Source organism: Cornus florida, unplaced genomic scaffold (assembly GCF_030987335.1).
Source record: "Cornus florida cultivar Cherokee Brave unplaced genomic scaffold, ASM3098733v1 CherokeeBrave_3.0.0_Hap2_Chr05, whole genome shotgun sequence".
Classification (NCBI taxonomy): domain Eukaryota; kingdom Viridiplantae; phylum Streptophyta; class Magnoliopsida; order Cornales; family Cornaceae; genus Cornus; species Cornus florida.
The window spans coordinates 113,492,377-113,511,580 of NW_026775575.1; the positions used below are offsets into that span (position 1 = coordinate 113,492,377).

The 19,204-nt window shown below is 29.5% G+C and overlaps 1 protein-coding gene across 1 annotated transcript; it reads left to right on the forward strand.

Annotated features, from left to right (window-relative positions):
- The first annotated feature begins 9,962 nt into the window (after positions 1-9,962).
- On the forward strand, positions 9,963-17,025 carry LOC132310491 (transcriptional regulator STERILE APETALA). The gene is made up of 3 exons (XM_059808662.1): positions 9,963-10,184; positions 15,789-16,326; positions 16,442-17,025. The coding sequence occupies exons 1-3, from the start codon at positions 9,963-9,965 to the stop codon at positions 17,023-17,025; spliced, it is 1,344 nt and encodes a 447-aa protein (XP_059664645.1).
- The last annotated feature ends 2,179 nt before the right edge of the window (positions 17,026-19,204 follow it).

A 19,204-nucleotide genomic window follows, 5' to 3' on the forward strand; every position in this document is an offset into this window, starting at 1 on the left:
ATCGCGTGTGTAGAGACACAGAGAGATCTCCTGCATGTGCTAGTTCCTTCCTTTCCTTGGGCAACCAGAAGGACAGATTATCATTAATTGCATTAAAAAGCCATTATTTGGGAACATTTTTGTCTCCATCATATGCACAAAAAAATCGTGAATGCTGCTTACTAATAATAATAATCCAAAGTGATGTCTGTTGGGACTTCGGGGTACAAGTTGAGCACCATACCATGCCTCGTTCACGCTTCCTTTATTCTTACGCATTCGTATATAGCACTCTAATTAAAAAATATGGCGTATATAGCTCTAATTTTAAATAGGTCAAAGTGTAAAAAATATCTTTAAAATATATTTACAGTACATGTCACATTTTTTTACGTGTAAAAAATATTTTTAAAGTTTTAATTTGTACAAATAGATTCTTCTGAAAAATTTAAACCCTAAGTTAACTAAATTACCCTTACTGAACTATTTTATAAAATATATAAAAATAAATAATTTTGTAAAATGAGCAAAAATGACACTATTGGATGATGCCCTCTGGTGCAAATAGATCCCTTAGATAAATTTAAACTCTAAGTTGATTAAATTACCCTTATTGAAATATTTTATAAAATATATAAAAATAAATAATTTTATAAAATGGCCGAAAATGACACTATTGGAGGATGCCAACAATGGACAAGTAAAGATAAAAATACAAAATAAAAATAAAAGTATAAAAGAAAATTAAATAAAAAAATAGAAAATAAAAAACAAAAATAAAGTACAAACTAAAGAAAATAAAAAAAATTTCAAACTCTGAAAATCAGTACATACTGATATTGGGTTTTTTTTTTTTTTTTTTAACAGTGTTGGTACCAAAAAAAAAAAGAAAAAAAAAATTAGTGGAAGAGCGTAAACTGATATCTGAAAAAATTCAAATCCTTACAAATTCTCAAAGCTTTTTTTAAAAAAAAAATTAGAGATATATCTAGAGAAAAAAGTTTCAAAAATATATATAAAAAAGGTAATGTACACATAATACTCCTACACTATGATATTAGTAGCATATATACTCCCTTTTCGGAAAAGTAAAAGGGCAAAACGGGTATTATAACACTAATTTATATAATGGGAAATTTTTCGTTTGGTTAGATAAAACTAGCAAAAAAGGAAGAGAATTGGAAAATATTTAAACTTTTTGTGTGTTTGTTTAGGATGAAACGGAAAATTTTCACGAAACTGGATTCCTGCAACTAGCTAATTTTCTCTAAAACGATTCCGTATAAAATACACAAAAATTTTTATTTCTCGATAAAGTTGTTAAGTTATATTTTAAATTCCTATTATACTCATAATTATCAATTGGATAACTTGGGTTTTCTTTATCTTTTTCTCCCTTTTTGACCAACATTTTTTTTTCCAAACGTAAATGAACTTGTGAAATTGGAGAGATTTTATTTTTAGCATTTTTTTTTATCTATTTTATCGCTTTATTCTTTTTTTTTCTTCTTTTTTTTTTCCCTTCTAAATACATATATACATATAACATATTATGGTGGGTATTTTTTAAGTGCATTATATTAATTTTTAATATGTATATATACATATTAACTTTTTAGGAAACATATACGTGCCTTAAAAAGAATAATACAAAATATTATATAGTTATATAATTATAGCTGAATTCAAAAAGAAAACTCTCATAAACTTGGTTGTTATATGTAAAATTCTATTGCTTTTGGTTATTCTAATATAAACAAACATCTAGTGGAAAAATCCTAATATTATTTCATTTCATCAACGTCCTTACAATTACTATATAAATTGTAATGTCCAAATCATATATATATATATATATATATATATATATATATATTTGAATAAAGAAATCCAGGTGACTTGATATCTCACACAAGTTCAGAATATTATTATCAACAACAAAATTTGATGCATGAATTAATTTTACTCAAATTTATTTATATTTTTAGTATTTAAAATTATAAGGGCAATATTGACAAGTACAATCATTTTCTCTTCTCTTTCATTCTAACATCATAATATTTTCTCACAACTTTCATGAAAAATTTTCATGATATCCAAATGCACCATGAAAACTTAATTTTTTTTTCTTTGACTTCACTTTCTTTCACTTTTACTTTCACTTTGCACCATCTATTTCCATGTAACCAAACAGACCTTTAGGGATTTTTTTGCACACTTTTTTAAATAGGGGATAAAAGTGTCACGCAAAGTATACTTTAAAGGTGTTTTATACACTTATCCCAATTTAAAATAGAACGTGGTATAAATGACTCGAGTCATATATAATTTAATAAATAATCAATAAATTTGAATTGGTTAGAAATTTTTGTATATCCTCTCAATTCCCTATAGTTAGACTCAAAATGTAAATCTTACTACAATATTTAATAAATATTGATTTTAATGAATTTTACAGTTTTTTGTGAACTTTTTAATCATGATTTAATACAAATTATGAATTTTAATTAATTTTTTTGTTGTCTATAAAAACTTAATAATGTAAACTCTCTAGTGTCTACTAAATTAATGAGTAATAATAGACACTGACATATACGGGTGACAATTTATGATACGAAGATTGGGACTTCTTTTTATGTTCCAAGAGCGGGATTTTTTTTATTATTATTATTTTTTAAGGGTAACCTGTTATTGCCATATATATATATTTGCAAATACAATAAAATTCATAATGGAACCCCACCCATTCCAACTTATGAAAATCAAGAGCTGTGCAACTTTCACAACATTAATAGAAACCCCTGTAATTAAGAAGAAAAAAAAAAATTTTTAAATATATTGTATTTTCTAACTATTAAAAATACTATTAATAGTTACTAATTTTAGCTTCACTATAACTATCGAATGAAGCTTAAGGTAACTATTTTTCTTCGACAACTTTATCTTCTTCTTTTTTTATAAATACAATTTTACTTATTTTTTTATAAAATTGTTGTTAAATATAGTAACATTCTATTAAAGGAACTGTGTTTCTATATCTTCAATTAAGGAAAAATTACATATAGATAAAGTTATGAGTCATAAATAACAAATCAATCAGTTTTAAAAGTTAATTTTCTATTTTGATTGCATTAAACAAAATAATTACAAATACATCAATATTTATTGCTCAGGTCCAAAATATCCTCACAATCTTATTTCAAAATCCCAAAATATCCTCCTTAAAATTATATAATTTCAATATAATAAAATAAATAATTAAAAATTAGTTTGACTAGCTAATACTAATTCTCTATCACTTACATTCGTCGTCAATCAGCCACCAACGTCCAGGTCTTCTAGGTCCCTCGCTCTCTCTCTTCACACACGCATATAAATATAAATATGTTATATTTTTGTTTAGGAGTTTCAGATCTAGGACTCTGTAGGCTTTAGAAGTATGTTATATCTTATGAATTTAGGATTCTTGCATAGGGTTATCAATTTAGCATCTCAAATTTTATTGTGATTTTTTATAATTGATTGAAGAAGGAACAACTAGAAACCTCTAGACAAGAAAAAAGAAAGGCAGGTGGATATTTCAATACTTCATTATCATGCTAGGATATGAAATCCTTAATAAATCCCGTTTTGACATCTTCTAATATATTAACAATAATAATAGCTTCTTTTAGGTAACAATTCAAAAATCTTTTATGTGATATACCACCAATGCTATAGTAAGTTTGTAGAGCTTCCCTTTTCAATTCTTACCTTTCAGATCAGATGATATCAATTCTGAAGGGTAATCCATGGCGATGATATCAATTCCGAAGGGTAATCCATGGCGATGGACGACGAAGAGAAGAGATGGAGAATTTTTATTTGCTAGTTAAACTAAATTTTAATTATTTATTTTAATGTTTGAAATTAGATAATTTTAAGAAGGATATTTTTGTATTTTGTAATAAGAGTGTGAAGCCATTACGGACCTTAGCAATAATTCTTGATGCATTTGTAATTATTTTGTTTAATTCAATCAATGTGAAAAATTAACTTTTAAAATTGATCAATTTGTTATTTAAAGCTCATAATACTACTTATATGTAGTTTTCCCTAATTATAATTTGTTGGCCTAACAAAAATGAGATATACATTATAAATGCTTCTTGTCTCACTCGTTTCATATCGGAGTGAGGGTGGACCCAGGAAATTTTAATTTTGGAAATTTATCCTATAACTAAAATTTGATAAATTTATAAATTAATTGTAATATAATTTTATTTAAATATTAGTCAAAGTATATATATACCTTGTGAAAAAAAAAATGATAAAAATACAACTTAAATAAATAAATGGAAAACTAATATGAAAAATATATATAAAGAGAGAAGTATAAATGATAAGTTACAATTAAAAAGAGAAAAGATAAACAAATAAGTATTGTTAGATAATCAAATTTTTATCAATGATTTATCAAGGAAAGGAAGAGAAAGTAAAACAGAAAGAGAGAGAGAATCAAAAAGCTTCTTCATCAATTGTTTCAATTTTTATAAAAATAAAAATAAAAAATTTGAGTACTTTGATTCTACTTGAGAAATGATATATCATTATTACCTGGATGAAACCTATATATCTATTCTATTATTAAAAGTACAACGTGTTTCAAATTATTTACTTGTATAACTTATTTATTTAATTCAATAAAAATAAAAACCTAATTAGAGAAGGATATACTAGTAATAATAATATAGTAGTATAAAATAGTGAAATTCAATAAATGAATAATCTAATTAGAGATGAAAAATATATTCTTAAAAATTTGATAATAATATATAGGAAATACTTAAATTTAATAAAAGAAATTTTAATTAGAGAAAGAAATATATTGTATTAAAAAATTAAAGTAATGAAATTCAAGAGAATGAAACATATTATATTAAAAAATTAAATTACTGAAATTAAATTAAAAAAATCGAATTAAAGAATGAAATACTAATAACAATATAGTAGTAAGAAATTCTAAAATTCAATAAATGGAAATCTTATTAGAGAAGAAATATGTAATCTTAAAAAACTTATTATATAATATAGTAGTAGAAAATCTAATTAGAGAAAAATATATATATAATATTTAAAAACTAAATTACTGAAATTCAATAAAAGAAAATCTAATTAAGAAGGAAATATATAATAGTAAAAAAATTATTTATGTAATTCAATAAAAAGGAAATCTAAATAGAGGAGAATTACTAATAATAATAATTTTGTAGTAAAAAAAAATGAAATTTAATAAAAGGAAATCTAATTATAGAATAAAATATATAATATATTTCAATAAATACATAACAACAATTCTATATCAAATTATAACAATTAAATCCAAAACCAAAAATTGTATATACAAATTATTTTATATTTCATTATTTATAATTTATTTAAAATTTTTAGAATGTTATTTATTTCAATAAATAATATGTTTTTATAATATTATTTATATATAATAAATAATAATGCAAATTATTCTTATATTTTTTTTTTAGGGACAAATGCAAAAAATACCGCAAAAGTATACTCCGTGTAACACTTTTACCCCTTATTTGAAAAAGCGTGAAAAAAATATTCATAATTTTTTCACATTATGCAAAAATACCCCTCTGACATAAATTAGTGATATAATATCCGTTTTGCCCTTTTACCCTTCCGAAACTGTCCAAGGAGGTATATGTGCTACTAATCTCATATTATAAGGGCGTTTTGTGCACATTACCTTATATTTTTGAAACTTTTTTCTCTATATATATCTCTAAACATTTTTTTTTTTAACTTTGAGAATTTGTAGAACAAGGATTTTAATTTCTTGAGATTCCAGTTTACTCCTATCTACTATTTTTTTTTCTTTATTTATTTATTTTTTTTCCGTACCAACACTTTTAAAAAATATATATATATATAATCCCAATATTAGTGTACACTGGTTTTTGGAGTTTGAAAATTTTTTGTTCTCTTTAGTTTGTACTTTATTTTTGTTTTATTTTCTATTTTTATATTTACTTTTATTTTATACTTTATTTTTATTTTTATTTTTTATGTTTATCTTTACTTATCCATTACCGGCGTCCTCCAATAGTGTCATTTTAGGTCATTTTATAAAATTATTTATTTTTATATATTTTATAAAATGGTTCAATAAGGGTAATTTAGTCAACTTAGGGTTTAAATTTGTCAGAAGAACCTATTTGCACCAGATTGAAACTTTATGGGTGTTTTTTGCACTAGAGGGGCATCATTCACAGCGTCCTTTTAGGCTATTTTATAAAATTATTTATTTTTATATATTTTATAAAATGGTTCAGGAAGTATAATTTAGTCAACTTAGGATTTAAATTTGTCAAATGAACTTATTTGCACCAAATTGAAATTTTAGGGGTATTTTTTGCACGTGAAGGATGTGATATGCACTGTAAACATACTTTAGGAGTATTTTCTGTACTTACCTTCTTCTTTTTTTCTTTTTTTTTTATTCTTTTGTTATACACACTTCTGCTCACATGCATCACACGTGTTGTTTACTAGTATTAAAAAAAAAAAAAAAATGAGTTTTAACTAACCAAAATCTCTCAAGTTTAAATTAAACAAGATTTTTTACTTTAGTAACTTGTCCAAATATAAAAAAATTATTTTGGAAGTGACAATTAAAAGTATTAACATATATGACACTATTATTGTTATTGATAGTCACAAAAAAATTAGTTTATGAGTTTTTCCTCTTTCTCAATGTTCTTAGGACTTGCCAATGAAGGTTGGTAAATCATTCTTTATATATTTTTTTATTCTAAATACCATTTTACAAAAATATTTGATAAAACTAGTTCATGCATTTATTAAACATGAGGCAACTTAAGTGATTTTTCTCCTTTTATTTTTTTCTTTAATTAATGTAATGGAAAATATTTACCCACTTACTGATTAATAGGCACCCTCTAATAACTACTAATGCGATCTAATTTTATACTAAATTATTAAATTTAAAAGTTGAAAAGAAAAAGAATTAGAAGTGCGGTCAATCCACTCAACAACTTAATTCTCCTTATTTATTAATTTTATAATTAAAATATACATTTACATTTGTACTTCGATCAATTTAATATTATCCTCAATTTCATATAATAGATATTATATATGTGTATATGTAATGAAAAAAAGGATACGTTGCAGCAAAGACTATAATAATAATCAATTTTTTGTGTCACAATAATTAAACTTTCAAAAGGATACTTAAAAAGGTTCAAGTTGAAAAAAATTATGAGTTCAAGGAGACGATCTCTTTAATTTGGGATGAATATACTGGTGTTTTGAAAAAAAATTAAAGGGATTTTAATGATTTTTAGGAATAATGAAAAATTTAAATAAAAAAATGGAAGGGGTGGGGATGGCCCCACTAGCTCCGCCTCTAATTCTTAAAATCCTAAACAAAATTTGTTTGATTAGGTATTAGTAAAAGGACAATGCCTGAAGTTCATCCTTCACCTTGTGATGGTTGAATGTCATTGAAACACGTGTTTAAAAAATAAAAAATAAATGGTTGAATGTCATTGAAATATGTGTTTAAAAAATAAAAAATAAAAAATAAATTAAAGATGAGCATTACTCATTCTTTACCGTTTAAACTTTTTTTTTTTTCTTCATTCTTTCCTTCTTAAACACGATAATATATGGAACGGACTCTGCCCTTTCTCTCTCACAACAAAAAAAATTCTCTTTTCTTCTTCTTCTCTTGGTCTCACATCAATGCACATCGATCTCAATTAACTAAACATAAATAGAGAACAAAAACTCAAATTTGTATAGAAAATAGTAAATAAATAATCATTTATTGTCCAAACTTGCTTCATAAATAAATAATTATTTTCAACTCCAAAACAAAATAATCATTCACTTTTTAGTAAAGAGAAAAAAAAAATCAAAATTCTATAAAATCATAGAAGAAATAATAATATTATTATTATTTTTGCCTATTATCATGTTTTGCATGAATGCTTCTAATTTTTGTATTTATGATTGTCTATATGTAATATTGGATTGCTAGGCATACTGCCCTATGAATTAATAAAATTTTATAAGCAATCGAATTGAAAGTGATGAAAATAAAGATAAAATTTTTAAAAAGACACGTTAACCATTCAATAAATAAACAAATTATATATTAGATACACGTCGAGTTCTTGACTAAAACTTTTAAGTTTTTTTAATAGTAAAAATATATATATATATATATATATATATATATATATATAATTTTCTATTATAGTGTTACGTGTGAAATTATAAAGATTTTACACTTACTAAAGACTATATACTTAGGGTTTTAGAGACTCACACTTCGGGTTTTAAAATGGAGGCAACCACAAGCAGTGGAGGAAGATGGCGGCGGCAAGTAGTGCACGGTGAAAACTAGGGTTTCAGATAGAGGTTGGATATGGAGATGGAGAGAGATATGCCTTATCCTGAAGAGAAAAGGAAGACAGCTGATTGTGATATAGAAAAAAAAAAAAAAAAAACAAGAAGAAAAAACGGCCCAAGTATTGTCATTATTAAAATAAATTTGCGTAACTTGCATTACATGCATAGGGAGAGTTCAAGACTTTTTCATGACTTTATTAAAAGCATTACTCTTTTTAAATATTTTTGTGAAAACTATTTTATCAATCCTTCTATATTTGGGATGGACAATACTTGGGTCCTCCGTTGGAGAATAAGTTCATCCTCCCAGTTGATGTGACTTAATATAATTTATGCACATATTTAAAATTTTAAAATTTATAAAAATATTCATTACCCATTTTCTTACTGATTAAACAGAATCCTAATTTTTTTTTTTCAAAAGAATTACTATTGTTTCTATTCCAATCTCCATTTGAAATTAAAAAATTACTAAATTTATTTAAATAATGTATTATATCATGTGTTGAATAGGCTTTTCTTGTATATTATATTTGAATAGAGTTTTTCTCGTATATTTATTTCTAGTTAGAGTTAGCTTTTCTCGTAGATATATTTTTTGTCATAGTTAAATCTATCTTTTTAGATCTCTCCCAAGTTCCCAACACCTTCAATTGATAGGCTAATAAATTTTTTATTTTTTATTTTTTATTTTCCCTTTATCATTGGTGGAAAATATTAAAATTGGGTTTAACTTGTAAGAAGTTGAATGATAACTTTTACTAAAATTTTAAAAATTTGGACATGCACTTAAATTGTATTAGAGGCAAAATCAGAGAGTATAAAACTCATGTGGTGACCCAAGTATTGTCCGTTTGGGAATATTAATGTCCAAATTGAAAAAACAATAATTCAAACTTTGAACCGTATTCCTTTCAATTTTAAAATGCTGGTACTTCCAAACTCAACCAACTGTTTTTAATCAAAAATACCCTCACAGAATCAGGTCAACAGGGAACCATCCACATAAAGTATACGAGTCCAACTCCCTAAAATGAAATGTTCGAAGTTACCAAACAGCCCCTAGTACCCTACTCTCTTTCTCTCTCCCCCACCTATAAACTAATCGATGACACACTTGACAGATAGGAAGCAGATATGTACACCTGAAAAAACCCATTGGTAATTTGAAAAGACCTTCGCTCTCATGCCTACCACTTTGAGCCGTCTTTGCAGAGCAAGAAAAGCTAGATAAAAAGACCAAAATACATACAATACTATTTTACCATAAAGTTGTTATGAACTTTAAATGCATGTATGTATCGATGTTTAAAAAAAAGAAAAGAAAAGAGATTTAATTTGTATAAATGTAACATATATATATATATATATATACATACATTCACAACTATACAAAGTGTATATGCATATCCTTTGTAGCACTTCGTTTTGGGTCCCCTTTGGCCCTTTTTATATCTCTCGCTTTTCTGTTTCCCTTTTTTGTCTCCTAATATCCGTTTCTCTTCCTTCCGTTAACATATACATACACAAAACTCAACTGGATGTCTTCGTCGTCTTCTTCTTCATCACAGGATACTGAAGCAGGCGGAGACGGCGGCGGAGGAAGAGGTGGTGGTGAAGGTCCATCGTCGTCTCGCCGCCGCTTCGGCAACCGAGTCTGGCCGGAGCCTTTCATCGAAGCTCTCGCTTCTCAAGTCGCCATTGATGCGTCTCGCTCCATTGACCGCCTAGCTGCCGCACGCGCCCTCTTCAATGTCTTTCAGGTTTTTTTTTCTCTCTCTACAAATAATATATACTCGTATATATATATACACCTATTCATTTCTGCGTCTATTGATATAACATTTCCTCGATTATGGAGACAATTATGTGAATTTGATCAGATTTTTTCTTTTGAGATATGGTTGGGCATGGTGATTTCGCAATATTTTCAGATTATTATCCTAATCACAATGTATCACTCTGTTTGCAAAACATTAAAAAGAAAAAAAGAAAAAGAAAAGGCACCATTCAGTTAAAGATAGTAAAAATATACAATGAAAATATTTATATTGGGACGGAGGGAGTATGTACTATTTGTATTATATATATACACATATGTGTAAGTATAATGTGATACCTTGATGTGGCTGAACATCCAAATAGAGGAACTCCTTGTGATAGAGACTTCCCTTTGACGAGTCTTTTCTCTAACCAAAAATATGAAAATGAAAGGAAAATGACACATTTATATGGTCATTTTTTCTTTTTAAAATTTAAAATTTAAAATTTTCCTTTTCCTCTCTTGGGTAATATCAGTTCTCTTCCTTTTGGTTTTAGAAATACCCATAAATGGACCCTTTTTTCTTGATTCATGTCATTTTGCGATAAAAAAAGGTTTCTTTTGGTTTTGAATTCTTTCCCTTTTTCTGCATCATCCTTTTTTAAGCTCTGGAAATAACTTACTTTTTGACTGAACTTTCTTGGCACTGTACCTCTTTTCTCCATTGAGACAGTCATTATGACTCTAAAATGTAGATAGGGAGAGAGAGCTATGGTCACCTCCTTTAACTTAATTAGGTAGAAACTTATTTTAAGGAGGGAGAGAGGGGCTCAGATAAATATATGTTCCTTAGTTTGTTTCAATATGGCAATAAATCACTTTACCCAAAAAAAAAAAAAAAAATCCTACATGGTAATAAGTACTGTAATGAGATTGAGGTCTATCTTCCTTGTTGTCGTGACACGCGGCATAATTAGAGCACAAATCAACTAGAAAAAGATAAATAAAGGAACCAAACATTTAGGCGGTCTTCTAGATGAATGAAATTTCATATATCATGGAGCATGGTGTAGTTCAAATTAATTTATTATTACCATTATTTTGATTAACATAGTAAGTTACACAAAATTATATATATATATATATATATGAACAACACTCTTAGCAAGTTAAGGAACCTACTGGCATGCAAAGAGGTATAATAGAATAATACTCCTATATAGAGGAGTGGTTATGAAGTTGTAACCTTGGGCCGAGAGAATATGGTAACGGTTCAATCATAGGGACACGAAATGAAATAGAATAGTGAAAAAAGAAGAAGAAGGTAATTAGATAGAATAATTAATGCTCTAATTTGACTACTTAAAATTACTTTAAACTAAGTTAATAAAATGGCTCATTGTTAATTATTAGCATCACATTAGAGTTTTATAAAGATCAAACAATTCAGTGAAGTTAGTTTTAAGTAAAATAATGATTTAATACAAATATATATTGGAAGGTTTAATACAAATAAATTAGCCTCATATAGGATAATTAGTATTTGCTTAGTAAATGATGATTGGGTTTTGGTTCCTTGTTGATCATTGAAATGGCACAGTGAAACATGGGTCAAAATCCAGAATGTTCAGAGACTAAAGAAGCGCGCACATGGAGTGCAATGCTGGTTTTAAAACCAAATGTCTCCTTGTCACTTCCAAGTTCATCAGAAAAAAAGATAAGGTCTTCTTATTGCAAAAGCTCAGGGCTCAGAGCTGAGTTGGTTTTGTGTCCCTTTTACCTTTTATGCTACTCTACATACATAAAATTAAAGAACCTGCAAGTACTGTCGTTAATTTATTCATGTTTTATGTGAATAAAGATAGCTTCGTTACTTTTTGTATTTTCTTATTTGATTTGGGTATTATATACAAGAAGATCCTTCTTGGACAACAAATCATCGAGCATGGCATCGTACAGGTGCAGCCCATGCCCATATAAATGATACCAATATGCACAAATATTACATATTAATTAATAAATGTACATATTATACTACAGATGCAAAAGAAAATTGCCTTCTGAGTCATTGAATCAAACATGATCAAGAGACTAGCATTAGAAATTGATAGATCATCATATGAATGTGATTTTATTTAAATATGAATGTAGGAGTTGAAATTGATGGATACTTATTAAAAAAAAAAAAAAAAAGGAGTTGAAATTGATGGATAGAAAAAAGAAACAAAGTTGTGGGAGGGGAGGGAGTAGGGTTTGAAGATTCGCTTCTTTTAACGAGACAGTCCTTTGGCCACCCTTTCTTGGAAATGAAAGAGAGAGAAAAGAAGGGTCACAAAGTAGGCATGTAATCCAATGTTTTCCTAAGCTTTTTTATGACACGTACTGTGTATAATATTAAATGTTTGGATCACAGCTAAACGATATTTGTCTTATTTGGTTTCCTCTATTCTCATCCTTCTGCTATATCTACCATCTTGTATGTATACTACTGTAATAAATAATAATATATTTCGTATTTTTATGTCCCCAAGTCGTTTTCTTGGCCTTTGGATACATTTCACTCTTATCCCTACATCCACTCTCCTTTGTCCGTTGTTGCTTGTGTTGTATATTTTATCAATTACACGTCTTTTTAAACATGTATATATATATATATATATATATATATATATGTATATACATATGTGATGGTGTAGTCAAAAGTGTGTGATCTCTGTGTTCGTTCTTACTGTACGCCTTATCTGCTAATCTGAACGTCAGTCTTCGTCCCTGATAGTAGGGATAATGATGGTTTTTTGTACAATGACAAGGGGTACATAGTAGTCTATGTATATACTACGAGTAAGTACTACTCCGTATAAGACAATTTCGAACTATCGACCTTCCTACTTTATTTAGAGCTTCTGACTACTTTCAGCTTTTTCTTTTTATTTTTTTTTATAAAAACGTGCCCTCCCACCATGCTACACTACTTTATAGTCTCTAGTCTCTCTTGCCCCATTACTGCCATGTTCAGTGTCTAATAAATAAAATTTGTTTTTTTCTGCTTTCCATAACTGTCTCGTAGCTAAAAGTTTATACTCATAAACATAAAACGTAATATACATCCTCTGTTCCAAAAAAAAATATTTCACACACAGGAATTTTTTTTTTTTTTTTTTGAAACCGAGGTAGTATTACAGTATTTGGTTCTATTCTATGTATGAGACTACTCAATAAAGAGAACAATTTAGAAAAATGCTGCTAACATGTACTTGAAAAAATTATTTCAAATATTGCAATAATTTAAATGCACACAAATTGTAAGCGTCATATATATTATTATCCTCTAGAATTAATCTATATTATTAGGGACTACTAAAGTATCTTAGATTTTGGGTTATCTAACCAAAGTGTCTAGTAAGGTTCACTTTTAGAGTGGGTCACAGACAAGTATGAAATGTTGTAGAATGATGTAAAATTTTAAACTATTAGTCCCTCTCTTCCGTAAAAGGTGTCTATTTTTTTTTATTGTCCCAATTCAAATTTGGATGTAATAAATTTTTTAATATTTCTAATTTATTCTTTTTACTTTTAAATTATAAAAATAAACAAAGTACGTGGACCCGCCATAGAAGGGCTATATATTTAAAAATTTATTCCCTACCCCCATAATAAAAATATATATTAAAAATTACCTTCTTAAAAATTTATGCTCAGTTTGGTGTAGGAAGGAAAAAAATTGGATTGAAGAGAACAATAAAACATCTCTTATGAAGAGATTGCGTCCTTCCTTCTTTTGTTTGGTTTGGTTTAATGGAAGAGAAGATACTAAGATAATATCTAATTTTGTTTGCTAGGAGGAAAAAAAAAAAAACAGAAAGTGTTTATAAAGAAAATTTTATAATTTAAAAACATTTATAATACCCTTGCATTGCTTTCTTTGTCTTTCGTCCATACTTTGAGGGATGAAAATTTGTGAAGGAGGAAAGATGAAACATCCATCCCTTTTTCGCTAAGGATAAATGAAAATTTAAGATTAATATTTATCATTGCATCCTCTCTACCAAACAACTACACTCATAATTTGCAATTATTAAGTTTGTTCCTTCTTCTCTATTTTCCCTCTATCACTCTTCCTTCCTACCAAATGAAGCATTTGTGGTGTAGACAATAGAAAATTTGCAAAAATTTGTAAATAATAGTAGATTCTAAAAGAGTAAATTTTTTCTACGGATATTTAGAATTTAAGTGAAAGAGTTAGTGGGGATAAATGTTAATCTTTAATTATAAAGCATTCCGAATATCCATAAATAGGTGAGTGGGATATTTAAAAAAGGACAAGACTTGCCTCCTTATCGGTGAGTAAATTATCTATACTCTCAGCTGACCTGGTCTAATTACAACTACACTCATAATCTGTAATTACAAAATTAGAAAATTGATAAATAAAAAAAATCAAAGAGAGGGTAGTTAAATTTATTTCAAAAAAGTTATTGTCGTTATTTATTACTTTTCTAATTTTGTAATTATAAATTATATATATATTTGTGATTTGACTATACTAGCACACATTTGTGACATTTATGATTGGATCAAATTAGGGGTGAAAAGAAATTCACTTACTCACCCGTGAGAGACAAGTCTTGTTCGAAAATCAAAAAATTGAGTTGATCACGCTACTTGATCTAATTAATTTTGTACCTTTCTTTTGTTAATATATATGTTATACAGCTTTCTACTTTCCAGTATCTTCTGTTTACTTTACCCGCCTGTCATTGCCAAGTGTCTCCTAAATAAAGTTTGTTTTTTTGTCTCTCCTAATTAAAGTTTTTTTTTTTTTTTTTTTTAACTGTATTGTGAATAAAAGTTTAATACGGAAAAAGTTATAGCAGGAGTGATAGGCCGTACATATTTGGTGTTGTGAATGTTTGGCTTTTACTAATTGGATACGGGAGGGTAATATTTGAGATTCATAAAGAAAACAATTTAAGAAAATGCTGTGGACCAACAGTAGTTTGTAATAAAAATTACACTAATGAAAATGCAAATAAATAATTAGCTAAATGATGAAGTAAATGTTATGATGCGACATTATTCTGCTTAATATATATAGAATAAAAAGGAAAATCTTTCTGTTTTAGCTCTTATTCTAGGTCGTTCTAACTTTCCCAAAATTAAAATCTAAAAAAAATTAAAATCAGAAACATTTGCTGGTTTTTAAGCCTGAACCCAAAACAAAAGCATGTTGGGTTGCAAGTACTGTCCATGAGTAGTTAATTGTGAGAAGCTCAAGTACAAAATTTTTTTGTTAGGAGGGGGAGGGGTGTGAAAAATAATCACATCGACCAATGTCAATTGGTGGTTTAAAAAAAAGATTCTTTAGGTTTGGATTGAGACTTGTATTTTAAGATAAAATACTAGTAGTACTATTATTTGTTTATATATATATTCTCTTTCTCTTTTCATGAATCAAGACACCACGATCAGACTTCTATTCTCTACTTTTTATATGATCTCTTTTTTCTTCTCTTCCGCCATAAGGTAAGAAATACCAAACAATCTTTGATCTTGCAAAAATCACATTTGAACTCTGATGTAGTTTCTCACGTGTGTTTGGGTGCAGGTATGTTCCACGTGGCTAGCCGTATCTCGCTCGGACCTCCTATGGCAGAATCTCACATCCAGTATTTGGAATCGCCACCACCTCCTCCACGATACATGGTGCGACGAGTACATTTACCGCCACCGCACAGCCCACAACTTCCGGGTAGGACAGTACATCTACTCAACCCTCCACTTCATCCCCTCCGAAGACGACGACAACGATGGCCTCTCCTGCCGCCGCCTCGCTCTCTCCGACAACTTCCTTGCCGCCGGCTTCTCCAATGGCTCTGTCCGCCTCTTCCACCTGCCCACCAGACTCCACCTCTCCACCTTTCAATCCCACCAACGCGATCGTATCGGCCGCTTCTCTCCCGCAATCTCCGGGATCATCCTCTCCGACACCCAGCTCGTCTTTGCCTCGCTTGACGGGGACATCCACGTTGCAGCCACCGACGTTGGACCTCCAGCGCGGAGAACCCACTTGGGTAACCAGGTCAATGATGGGGTTTTGGTCGACTTTACTGGCTGTGCCCGCTGGTGGGTTGGCCTGTACGCAGGTGCATGAAATTGGTTAATAGTATATATATATATATATATATGTATTTTCTGAAATTATTTCAAAATTTAGAATTTTGCAGATATTGAGATATATTGGTTTGGATTGGATTGCAGGTGTTCCAGGTCGTGCCTTTCACGTGTGGGATGGTGCGACTGAGGAACTCCTCTTCGTTGGCGGGACGCTGACAGACCAGGAGGCGGTAATGGGTTGGCACCTACTCACTGAGCTGACGGTGTTAATAGGCCGAATCAGAATCACGGGTCAGGAATCGGCGGTGGCATGTACGAGTCCTAGGGTTATTGTATTTGACCTAGCAAACCAAGGCATCGTGTTTGGGGAGGAAGAGTTTCAGACAGGGTTAATTGTGGGCTCGGTTGACGCTAACAACGACGCATTCATTGTTGTCGACAGTCGTGGTGTGGCTAGTGTGCGCCGGGCTGGTACTCTGGAGGAGGTGTGTAGGTTTACGGTGAGGGGCGCCTCTCAGAGGAGTGTTCTGGGGTGTATGAACGGTGGATACGCACTAATGTGCGCCGGGGGCGTAATAAATGTGTGGGAGGTAGAGCAGCAGGGACAGCACCTATACAGATTTAACGAGAGAATAGGTGAAGCAAATGCTCTGATTGCTGATGATAGATACGTGGCAGCTTGTTCCAGTGATGCAACCATACACTTATGGGACTTTGGAGCACAATAGATGATATATATATATACACACACACATACATATATGTATGTATGTATGTATCAGGGTGACAGTGGACACAGGTACTTTTATCAGTTGACAGAAAGCAATGGGTCAAAAGAGGCGTGCAGTAGTAACTGACCTAACAAAAAAGTGTACTTGATTGATGTGTATCTGACTGAGATGTGGACGGCCAAGTGATACTCTATTCTGGCATCTTTTTAGGTTTGAGAAGTTGACACCCTGTGTTGACTCGATTGACCAAAGAAAGACAAAATTTTCCCTTTCCTTCCCTTCCCTTTCCTTTCCTTTCCTTTCCTTTCCTTTGTAATTCTATTTGTACGGTGATGTAGGCTTTATGTACTGTACTCTAATTTACTTTGTATTACGTATTGTATTTCATTGGGTACTTGGGTTTTTGGTTGTGGGGCTTAAAATTGTTAGGTGGTTAATTAAGGTAATTGTTTTATGCCAAATGTTCTAACTATGGACCAATTTGAGGCCCAACTCATTCATGTATTAAAAGAGTTAATTTGACTCAAAGTTCCACCGCCTGTAATTTTTTGGCTTATGGTTCTCTTTTATTTTGAGTAATTTTCCTACCTTTGAAAACTTTTTTTTGGGCCTAACAAAGAGAAAAGAACTAAGACAGAGAAGTGAGCCAAGTGGGCCAACAGACACAAGGTCAGAGGACCTATTACATGAAGCCCATTTACTAAGAGGGTGCGCTGGAATGTTGGATGACTGAGGAGCCCAGGATAAAGAGAAGTTTCGATGGGCTACAAACAGAAGCTTCATGTCTTCGATGACCACGGAGGATGCTTGCTTCATTTGATTTGAGAGAAATTGACTGCGAAAATGCTTGGCCGGGAAAAGAAAAAAAATGCTATTCCGGACAATGCTTATTAATTGATTGGTTAAAAAAACTTTATGAATTCTTCCCTTTTTTCAAAGAAAAATTGTTTTTATTTTTAATTTTCAATTTTTTATATGTATAGAAAAAAATCATGTAGTGTGATGTGTATATATTACCTCTTGGACCTGGAAAACTATTACGGAGTATTAGATTTCTTTTTCCGTCTCTCTACTTCGTATGTATCCACTTATACATAATTTAGCTCACTATATTATTAAATTGCATGCTTATGGAGTTTGTAAATCACATGAGAGCTTATTAGCGGGTGAATTGATTTTTCGTTATTAAAAAAAATAAATAATAATAAAGGCATGTAGTATATTATTATCATCATCTCTTAAATTAATTTTCAAAGTAAAAAGTGAAGGGTTCAAGTCTTCTCAATTGCACTATGAGAATAAGTTACTAATTTTCTTGTTTATCTTTTCCCCTTATTCCATATTATATTTTCTAATTTATTTATTCTTCTCTTCGTTTGAGTAAGACTTAAATTGATTTTGGCTTGTTGTGAAGTGGATCAGAGTTATGATGCTATGTAAAATTACAAGGAAAGGCAACAAACAAAGTTGCCCATTGTTTGAGTCAAACTAGCTATGCAGATGAAGGAAGGTCATGTCTGTTCTTGACTGGAATAAAATCTTTTGTCATCAATGATTACTTACTTGTTTGCCTTGAATATATATATAATATTTTAATTTATGATCATTTTCTCTCTAATAGTGACTAAATGAAGATTTTTTATTTTATTAAAATAAAATAAAAAATTTAACATCATTACTAACAAATGATTGGGTGAGAAAGGAGTGCATTTTTTTAATTTCAAATGAAGAGGGATTTTGACTTGCCGAAAAGTGAAACATGCTGCAGTGGAAGAATGCCAGCTTCCATCCGTGCCCAGCACATATAATTTTACAAAAGATTACCATTTCACACTGGAAATGAAATGGCACGGAACCATGACCAGATCAATAATTTCTCTCTTTTATTGGTAAGAATTCACTTGAGTATTATTATTTATAATCTGGCAATGATTAATAGTTAGTTGGGAAAGAGAGAATCAAATGTAGGATCAATAGGGTGGGGCACACCACTTGGGCGACACCATCACATCTCGCTTGAGTATTGTTATAGATAAATTATTTATATTTTTTTGTTTTATTGCATTGAGACATTCTTAATGACTTTGCTTCCATTGTGTTTTTTTATTATGACTTTGCTTCCAATGACTTTGTTTTATTATAAAATATTGTATTATTATGTGTTTTTTTATTATTT

Coding starts and splice junctions, on each gene's coding strand:
- LOC132310491 (XM_059808662.1), top strand. CDS start 9,963: ATGTCTTCGTCGTCTTCTTCTTCATCACAGGATACTGAAGCAGGCGGA. Junction 10,185..15,788: donor CCCTCTTCAATGTCTTTCAG/GTTTTTTTTTCT, acceptor GTTTGGGTGCAG/GTATGTTCCACGTGGCTAGC. Junction 16,327..16,441: donor GTGGGTTGGCCTGTACGCAG/GTGCATGAAATT, acceptor ATTGGATTGCAG/GTGTTCCAGGTCGTGCCTTT.